Here is a 10,657-nt window from a genome sequence, read left to right on the forward strand (position 1 = left end):
TATTCACATGTCACCATTTTTGGTAAAATAAACTTTGAGAATAACTAGCTAGCAGATTCTAAATATCATAGTTGACATTTAAATTATTTTATACAAGAAGCTGAAATATAGACCAAGACATCCACCTCTATCAGCATCATGTTGTAGATTTATAAAATCAGCATCATCATCTGATATCGGTGATGTTCAACAGCAAGGTACAAAAGGTATTACAGTATCAAGGACCTGAGCACCAGTCCGCATCACATACTTTACTGTATACTGGTATGTACAGCTGGAAACACAATGTTAAAGTTGCATGTGTCAATATAATTCAACAAGGTTCCAATGCTGAGTACTGCACCATGTACAGGTTCCTTCTTGGATGTTACAGAACCAGCATGCTGTTGTATATCAGATGATACAGGCCAAAACCCAAAAAAAAGGAAACAGAGGAAATGCTGAAAAAAAGGTTCTTGCCTCCTCATCTTCCCACTTCTCTTTCTCTCATAATTCTCTTCCATTTAGGTCACATTTGTCGCAAACTCTTGAATCCTCAAGAGTTAGATGCTTACAATAAGGACTTCAGGCTTTAGTTCATACTGAACCAGGGAGTATATCAATTAGCCTGGTTTGGCTCAGCTTTGATGTCAAAAGGCAAAGCACAGTATGCAGACTGGTTTACCATTGTTCCCTGGCATTTAGGGCATCCCAAATAAAAAGGTGGTGCATGACTGACCCTCAATCTCAGACCAATATTTACCACCCATATCGTGTGATAGACTATGACATTTGGTTCCATCTGTGTTGCTTGGTAACTATGAATCAATATGCAAACCAATTGTGTGCACACACTGGTATTTTGAACTAATCAATGTATTGACTCAACTGGATAGAGGTGCTAGTCATAAGAAACTGAGATAGCTTTTTATATATATATTTAGTCCACGTGATTCTACGTCCACTATAAATCCGAAACACTGTGCTAGTAAGCTTATCAAGCCAGGTGGTAAACTATATGGTGCAAGATTACATCAACAAAGTATGGTGTAAGCTTAAAATTTATGATGTAACTCAAGTATGAGACAAATTCAATTAATTGTCTAACATAGTATTCTAAAAACATAATGTGCTGAAGAACATTAAGGTAGAAAGACTTCATATTCCAGATACCTTTCAAAAGAGCAGTGATCTTTTGCACCCCTCCATAATAGCTAAATACTTTACAATTGTGCATTGAGCGAGTTAAAATTGTGAGACAATTCAAAGCAAGTAATGCATCAGTGCTAAAAACAAAGCTTCCTGGTGGCTCCGAAGGATCATCATTAACTTGCCCAGCATTATTCTTCACTAAGAAATCAAAAAATTCACAATTAGGTTACTTAAAAATTACATATACATGAGTGATTAGATTAACCATAAAACAAAATTTGAGAAAAATTAGTCAGCATGGTTCAGTATTAAATAAAATAAAGCTACAGATTATATGTCCAAATCCATATTAGATATTTAGCCATAAAAATCATGAATGTGCATCATTCTCCTACATGCATATAATGTTTTATATGACTATAGAACATTATGGAAGGAGAGTTCAGAAGAAAATGATGTGCAAATTAAGTAGAGAAGTCTCGATGTTTAACAGATAATGCAATGTCATGCTTCAGAAGTCAGACCAGCACGTAGAATGAAACAGCATTCAAGAAATCATACAATGATCTGGCAAAAGACACATTAAGGTCTCGATCACTAGCAGTAGTTTTATGATAAAACTTTTATCAACATTCAAAGCTTAAGTTATTCATAAACCAAATTTTGTGCATGACAATAACTAAATGACCATGAAAAATGAAATGTAGAAATAAAATTGTATTCTGGACAAGTCATTGGGAATGACTATATTAGCAAAAGCAAGACAAGTGGCAGAAACATGAGGCCACAAAGAGAGAATGCTACGCATACATCTTAAACTGGATGATTTTGAAACCATGCTTATGCAGCTATATGAAGAATTTAAATGCAATTCACATATCTTAAAACAGAAATTTGCCACTTACAATCTGTGAGAAGAGATGTTATACGGGCAATTTCTTGGATTATAATTAGAGAAACCTCAGATGGATGACCAACAGAGCAACCAAGAATTATATCATCTGGTCCAGATGCCCGCTGCACTGAGAACTGTCCATTATGCACAGGCTTCCAATTTTCATACATTTCTATGAATTGCATGAGAAAAGTTTGCAACAATTTCCTTTTTTCAGCCTAGACAACCCAAAAGAAGCATAAAAAGGAATAAGATTACTGAAACATTAAGTCAGTGTATTCTAACAAGTTCTCAATCTAATTAGAAGTTCACTAAGTAATCAAGAGAGCAATTCTACAAATATATAGATAGACAATCTAATTGGTTCCTCTCTACTCAATTAAATTGCTATGGACATGAACCACATAACAAAAGTATCCAAAGTTCAGAAATTAACCACCGAAAGATGGCTTCAGCCCTTTTAGCACAAATAAAAAAAGAAAATGTAAAAGAAAAGTCAACCATCCAAGTAGAATCTTTAATTAAGTCAGCCATGCAGAAATCAAATTAATATTGGATTAACTAATGTCTCTATACCCCAATAACGAAAAAATAAAGATCTTATTTGTTTAAAAGAAAACAACAAGATAACTACTTCATCTAGCACAGGATACCAGAAAATAAACACAGAAGTTTCAATATAAACCATTAATAGGATAACTTGCAGACAATATACAGTGATATCCATACCAAGAGAAAAATCGTTTATCTTAAGAAAATTGTACGTGTTATAATAAGCTACAGGTGCATATTCATTGTATATGGGCGACAAAAAAGTGTCCAACTTTCGGTGGTTAGGTGCACAAAGCACTTTAAGCTCAACAACATTGGTAATTCATCTCTCCAGGCTAGGTTTTTTTTTTCATACAAAAATATAACAAAAGTAAATATAGTATATGTTGCGAAACACAGTCACATTTCTATAATGTTCTAGAAATGTGAGTGTATTTTACAACATGGACTATAATTAAAATAAATGGTGTTTCACAATCTAAAGTTTTAAATGTATAAATGCCACATCTATATTTAATTTGCACCATGTAAGCAAGAATTGTATCTCCATCCTCCTCTTCAAATTTGATGCAAAACAGATTGCTGTGGTGGTATAAACCCATGCTCTGATATGATATAGCATCAGCAGTCTAAGATAGCATACCAATGCAGTAAAACAACCAGATCAATGAAAAAAGAATACGGGGCAAGGGAGAGAGGAGAATATGAATTGGAAGAACAAGGTCAGAAGCCAGAGGAAACAAACATGATAGAGAGAGAAAGAAGATAAGACCAATACAGACTTAAAAAAACATTGTTACTTCATTCAAAATATATATTATATCATTTTGCCTGTAAGACCTTACTTAGAGATGAACCATTCAACTACTACTACAATTGGATAAGGACTATCTTATCATCTCCCCATTCAAACTCATGTAAACTTTCTAAAAATAAAATTTATTCCTATTAGTTAGAATATGTTGTCATCAAATGATTAAGCCCAACATTTATATGAATACTAAAAATACTCCAAACTCCCTAAAAAAGTCTAACTTGAACTCTTAACACACTAAAACTTGACTCCTGGTATGGATGCATAACGATTGCTTAGCAAATTACTTAATCATTTTATCTCAAGTGCTAGCATCTCTCCATGCTATGTTTAAAATCGATAATTTGATATTGTGTTTGTAGAACATAGTACACATTGATAATTTACATAACTAGGCATCTTCAAAAGTTAGGGACATTTCAATTTCTTGGGGAATTAGGGACCCTAAGATGAGTTTATCAACAATGATCTTCCTTCAAGTAAGAAGAAAAACACCACGAGTTTCTACAAAAAAAAATGTCCTAAAACCTTTGACCATAAATTTGGTTGGACAAATTCCCAAAAAAAGCCCCTAGTTTTTGAGAAATTCCCGTAGAGCACACTTATTTCCAAAAAATTCCCGCATAACACCCTTTCTGTCCTACAAGACTATTTTGGCCCTTAGCTCCACCCCACCGACTACCGCCTCCTCCACTGGCCACCTCCGCACGTAAGCACCCCAACCTCTACCCTGGTTCGCCTCCCCCCTCCGCCCCCACGCCTCCATCCAAGGTCAACGGGAGGAGCTGAAGACAACAGTGGATGGGACGGAGGGCAGCCAAGGGCGAAGAGGACAGCCGAAGGGACAGAGGCAGGGGACAAAATCATCTTTTAGGAAAGCAGGGGTGTTCTATGAGAATTTTTTTAAATGGGAGTGCTCTGCAAGATTTTCTCAAAACTAAGGACTTTTCCGAAAATTTATCCTATTTGGTTCAATATTTATCTACCACTTAGTTCGCTGCTAACACCAAAAAAGTGCAAACTAAAAGAGAAAGCACACATGCAGACTAAATAGAACCACAAACATTTGAGTACACTATATGAGAGTGCAAAGACCTTTTGTGCATGACATAAAACTTTCATATTTGTGTGCATGTTCAATTTGTGTAAACAGGACAAACACACCTAAATGACTACCCTTAACATCACCTGGTCTCCCTTTCAAATTAAGGCAGAACTACCAACACAGGCTGTAAACTAATCATATGGGAAACAGTTGATCATCACGAAAGTAGGTCTTCATGGTGATTGAGCCATCCTATCAATCCTTAATCGATGTCTTATGCATTTAAAGCTTGATGACCTAGACAGGTGTGCAGTATCATTTTACAAATAGTAGCAATCTATTCAGCAACCCAAAAGAGGACTAATAGAAGGATTTTGTTTAAGTTGCACTGATAGTTACCGACACTTCATATACCATTCTGTTTCCAATATCCTTAACAACTATCTCGCTTGTTTTCTATATGTCATCAAGCATACACAAGGCTAGCTTATGGCCATCATACTACCAAGTTTTTTCTCTGATTGAGAAACATATAACCATACTAATAATAAGCATCAAATTCTTTACACTTTTTATGATTAAAAGGATACGGATGATATGATCAAAGTAAAATAGGAGCTATTCTAAAATAGGAGCTATTCACTTTTAACAATAATGCAGTAAACCTGAAAGGTATTAGGCAGAGTACAACAATGACAAAAGTAAGTTGAGATATACCAACTATTTGGAGTCGACTATATGGATTTGTTGCTACCAATCCATTTATATAAATCAATAACACTCTACCTCTCATCATTTCATATATACTAATTATCTCAAATTTTCTAACTATAATACTTATATAAGTCTTCTCTGCTTAAATACCATCTTAAATGATTCTCCTTCGTTTTATCCTCTACTGATGTCATTAACTTACTAAGCCTAAACCATAACCCATGTTAGAGTCAGTGATTTAAAAAGCGCTAGGCGCCAAAAGGCGCCAAGATCCAAAAACGCCCGAGGCGCTAGGCGCTCGCCCAGGCGCTCGCCCGAGCGAAACGAGGCGCTAAAATATAAAAATATAAAATATAATTAATAAATATAATTATTTAAAATTTTAAATAAAAATATAAAAATATATAATATAATTAATAAATATAATCACATTAACAGTATAAACCTGCTGACGGAGAAACGAGGAAGCAGCGGCGAGCGGCGGCGGCGGCGAGCGGCGGCAGCGGCAGCAACAACAGCAGCAGCGGCGAGCAGCGACAGCGACAGCCGGAAAGGGAAAGGGAGTGGAAGGCGCGAGCAGCGGGAGGCCTCGAGGGAGGCGCGAGCAGCGGGAAGGCTCGCGGGAGGGCTCGCGGGAGGCGCGAGCAGCGGGAGGCGTGAGCAGCGGGAGGGCTCGAGGGAGGCGCGAGCAACGGGAAGGCTCGCGGGAGGGCTCGCAGGAGACGCGAGCAGCGAGAGGGCTCGCGGGAGGCGTGAGCAGCAGGAGGGCTCGCAGGAGGCGCGAGCAGGGAGAGGGCTCGCGGGAGGCGCGAGCAGCGGGAAGGCTCGCGGGAGGCGCGAGCAGCGACGGCGGCGAGCAGCGGCAGCGAGCGACGAGATCGCGATCGGGATCGGGATCGGGATCGGCAGCGGCAGCAGGTTAGTGTTGGGTTAGGGTTGGGGTTATATCGGTTTAGTTGGTTCGATTGAACCAACTAACAACCGAACCAGGACCGAACCAGACCTAAAATTCTGGTTCGGTTTACCCAGGCGCTCGCCCGAAGCGCCCAGCGCTTGGGCTCGGGCGAGCGCCCAGGCGGCGCCTGATTGAAGCGCGCCGCCTGGGACATTAGCGAGGCGCTCGGGCCTCGCCTCGCCTCGCCCGAGCGCCTTTTGCAATCACTGGTTAGAGTAATATACCCATCAGAAACTTATAAGTCAATCCAAGTCTTTGTCTACTTCCGATATTGGACTAAACTAGAGTATTACAATTGAAGCTACACCCCTAGTTGTTCATAAATGAAACCTTTTTTTTTCCCGATATTTTCTGTTACCTCCACACATCCAACTCAACATTCTCACATTAAGATGCAAAACAAAAAATAGGGACACAATGATAAGCAATATAAAAAAAAGGTTGAGGTTTATATAATTATCTAAGAAAAACAAATCGATAAAGTACACAATAATTTAACATCATGAACAAATAACGAGTTCATACATATAAGTTCATTCTTCATTTTAGATGGCATAACCATATTATAGTTGAGTGGAGTACGTACTATCACTAAAACTAAAAGGCATGTGTTATTAGACGTTAAACAAGAAAGCCCAACAACATGAACTAATGAACATGACTACCTTATCAATTGCATTCTCATATCTCTGCCAAAGTGTATTCAAAATGACTTCCTCACCAGCATCCCTACAACCACAGAAGAATAAGTTCTTAACAGATATTGTAGGCCAAACAAACATCTGCTTTCAATTAAGAATTTCAAAACACGCAAGAGAGACAAGGTATTTCTAGAAATAAGGATTCTATCAATTAAGAAGTCAAGGTCTATGCTGAACATCCTGTTACAGGGTTTTACACCTAATCAAATTAATGATAATATAATTAAGACCAATTTTGTCAAAGGAAGGTCTACATCAATGCATTGCCTTCTATTGAACATGAATACAGAGGTCAGGTCTGCTTAAACAAGGGGCAAAGCAGTATTCTGCTCCTTCAGTAAGAGTCTAAAACCAATGGAGTGGTGATTAAGGTTGTCTTAATACATCAAGAACAAGAATCAACCCTGCAAACAACTTATGTAACAATTGGTTTCACTTTCTAGTAATTTCCTTACAAGCTGCCTGCATCCCTTCTTGTCTTATCCAACAATAACATCAAAAAGTCCATATATCCATTCCACCAAAACTTTTACTCCTTCAAAAGCAAGGCATCGATCATCTAAAACACGAAGTTCCAAATAGGTGTTAGGATGATAAGTGGGCTTGTTCCAACCGAATGTCAATGCCAATGAAACTATTTTCCCATCCACATCTATTTTCACTGGAACTACATGGATTATTTTTCAATTTTTCTTCCCACTTATTGCACACATCTTTACATAGAGAGGGCCCTACAGTCCACAGAATATCACATGCTGCCATATTATGTCACCCAAACTGGTCAAATACAAAGCAAGTCACCATCAAAAGTGAAAGCAATTTGAAAACAAAAAAAAAATCATATGCCCAACAAGCAATGATTGGAGTGTTGTAAGATATTATTTATATGCTCAAATTAGTTGGTGTTCTAGTAGTTATTTTCCCCATGTATATTCTTGTACGGATGCAAGGGGCAAAAAAAAAGAAATGCAGAATAAACAGTTGAATTGAGGAAGAAGACAATTATTTTCACAACTTGTAAAAGAAAACAATAAAATGCAAACAATAAAATGAAAACAAGCAATGATAGTCTTAAGTCAAAAGTTTAAAAATGAAAATAACTACTAGAACACCAACTAATTTGAGCATATAAATAATATCTTACAACACTCCAATCAATAATACCTATGAGGAATTCGATGGCCTTGAGCACCTAACACAGGGTTGCCACCTTTCCAATATCCAACTATGAATGCAAATGACAGTATCAACAGTTACTGTACTTGTGATTTCATCAACGTAGGGCTTTCTCCACCTCTACACAAATATATCATAGATTTTTCCCTACTCCATTTAGTATTATTGTTCCAGAACTACAGATGTGACACCAGTAACTAATCTGGAAGATATATGTCTTCACTTGACCAAGAGGGTTTTTCTCCTACTTTATTTAGTGAACTTCACGAATTAAGAAACAGCAGGTGAAGAGAACACAGAAGCATTAAACTCATTTTTTTCCTTCCATTCTGCAGTAAGAAAAATACATAATTTTCTGTACTGAAATTCTAATTTTACAAACACAAGCCACAAACCATATCAATATCACAATCACGTAAAAGAGATCAGATAAAACTTACCCAAACCAAATCCTCGGAGAGGGAGCAGCAAACTTATCACCATGACCCGAGGTTCCACCTTCACTGGTTTGGCTGCTGGAAGATCTCCGAATGAGATCAGCGACGCCCTTCACAATGTTCATGCCTCGTGTCGTGACCTACGACACATCTAAACCTTCAAAGCCATTGAACAGGACAAATAAACTTTCTGCACATATCCCAAATCCTCTTGTTTACATCAACCGGCCGCCAACTGCTCATTCCCCTGCAACAAGAAGAACAAGAAACATTTGGAACCCTACAAACAAGAACTTGTGATGACAGACTAAATCATTTTAAATTTACATGTCCGGCATCAAAGGAAAATCAAGAACTCAAAACCATCAAGACCCAAATAGTTAGTAACAAATTCTGATGGATTTACACGACCCCCATACAAGAAAAATCAACAACCCTACATTCCAGATGCATGAAACCACCAACGCATAGATCGCTGCCAACTATTTGCGATAGATTAACCTGAGCCGCATGCAAGAAGGATCAAGAACCCTAGAATTCTCAGATGCAATAATACATCAATATCAAGATTGTCGATAACTACTGCGATGGGTTACTTTTCCCGTATCCAAGCAAGATCAAGAACCTCAGAATTCTGACTGCAACAAACCATCAAGAATAAAATGGTCCGCATCTGATTGTGACGGATTTACTCATCTCGCATCCAAGAAAGATCGAGAATCCTAAAATTATCAGATGAACAAAGCTAACAACGCACGACTGCCGGTAACTACTTGTGATAGATTTAATCGCTCCGCATCGAAGAAAAATCAAGAACCCTAGAAATCTCAGATGCAAGAAAGCGCCGAGACCCAGATGGTTTTGTAATTAGCGAGCGATTGTTGGCAGATTAGGCAGTCTTGACATCGAGAGGGACAGAGATCGAGCGGAGAACAACTTCGATCGACATCTTGGCCTTGGGTCACGAAATCATAGCTCGAATACAGAAATGCATAGTCGGAATTCATCCAGAACGAAGACGGGAATACGAACCTGGCCTGATCTGTTCCGCCGCAAGAAAATCGCACCGAAATCTTGGGAGATCGGAGACCCACCGCTCCACCAGCTCCTCTTTTCGATCGCTAGCTGCGACAAGAAAAGCGACGGAGAAACGCCAAGACCGAAAAGACCGACGGATGGGAGATCGGAGATATATGAGCGAAGGATATAATATTATACGTAGCAGAGAAAGGAATTGCGTTTGACGAATGGATGGCGTGGTTTTATATCGGCCGATAAATGAGATTGTAACGGCCGAAAGTGATCTGATATTGTTTCGGAGATGTGTGCAGGCCAATAAAATGGTACACCGCCACGCTCGTGGCAGCATCACATTGGTGTCTTCATAATTGGGGTTTTGGGACCGGTTATGGAGTAACGAATCGGTTGACATAAATTTGGTTAGCTCTGTCAGAATAGGTGCATGGCCATTCCATTTGTAAGCACGACCTATATCGATAGAGCCACTCCCAGCCTTTTTAATCAGATTAGGTCTCTCCGAGAAGCATGGATGGTCATCCACAGCGAGCATATCTTAAACAACGACACGGCTGCACGAGATCAGACTGAGATCCGTACGTCTTTAACAAAGTACCCATTTTTAACTACACGAACTATAGGGACTAAAATGAGAAAATGCCGAAAAGCAAAAAAAAAAGGGTTTTCATCCGCCGGCTCTTTCTGCCGCTTCTCGCTTATACGAGATAGGGTCTCGGGTGACACGGAGAAGAAGAAGCAGAGCGGAGAAAGAGGAGAAGAAGAAAGGGAGCGGAGATAGGAAGCAGGGGGATTGATCTGCTGTGATCAGAGGAGAAAAGAACAAGAGAACGAAGAAGAAGAAAGAAAGGGCTCGTGCAAGTGATCTGCACCAGAGGAAGAAGAAAGAGAAGAAAGAAAAAGAAAAAGAGAAAGAAGAGAAGGCAGAAAGGGGGGGGAGAGAGAGAGAGAGAGTAAAGGAAGAGACAAGATAGGGAGATGGCGTCGGCTGTGAAACAGAGAAGACAGAAAAGAAGAGAAGGGAAGGAGGCGAATGGAAAGAAAGAAAGAGGAAGAGGTTTCGAGTGTGAGCAAGGAGAAGAGACAGAAGAAAAGAAGAAGTAGAAGAAAGAAAATAAAAAAAAATTAAGCAAAATGTATTGAGGATATACTTTTGTAAATCCAAAAAAATTATATTATGAATTATTTTAAATTATCTTTTT

General features: G+C 38.8%; 1 protein-coding gene across 2 annotated transcripts in view; it reads right to left on the minus strand.

The window, feature by feature from the left end:
* LOC135629850 (BEACH domain-containing protein B-like) overlaps window positions 1–9,922 on the minus strand; it is a 56,525-nt gene extending 46,603 nt beyond the window's left edge. Inside the window, exons 1-5 of one of the 2 annotated variants that reach the window (XM_065137666.1) lie at window positions 9,453–9,922; window positions 8,424–8,667; window positions 6,772–6,835; window positions 2,037–2,244; window positions 1,153–1,329 (exon numbers count right to left, since the gene is read on the minus strand). In XM_065137666.1, coding sequence (XP_064993738.1) covers window positions 1,153–1,329; window positions 2,037–2,244; window positions 6,772–6,835; window positions 8,424–8,545 — 571 coding nt within the window. In that variant the 5' untranslated portion in view covers window positions 8,546–8,667; window positions 9,453–9,922. The remainder of the gene's footprint in view (window positions 1–1,152; window positions 1,330–2,036; window positions 2,245–6,771; window positions 6,836–8,423; window positions 8,668–9,452) is intronic. The other variant, XM_065137664.1, reaches the window with a different exon arrangement.
* Window positions 9,923–10,657: the final 735 nt, after the last annotated feature.

Source organism: Musa acuminata, chromosome BXJ1-3 (genome assembly GCF_036884655.1).
Source record: "Musa acuminata AAA Group cultivar baxijiao chromosome BXJ1-3, Cavendish_Baxijiao_AAA, whole genome shotgun sequence".
NCBI classification, from domain to species: Eukaryota; Viridiplantae; Streptophyta; class Magnoliopsida; order Zingiberales; family Musaceae; genus Musa; species Musa acuminata.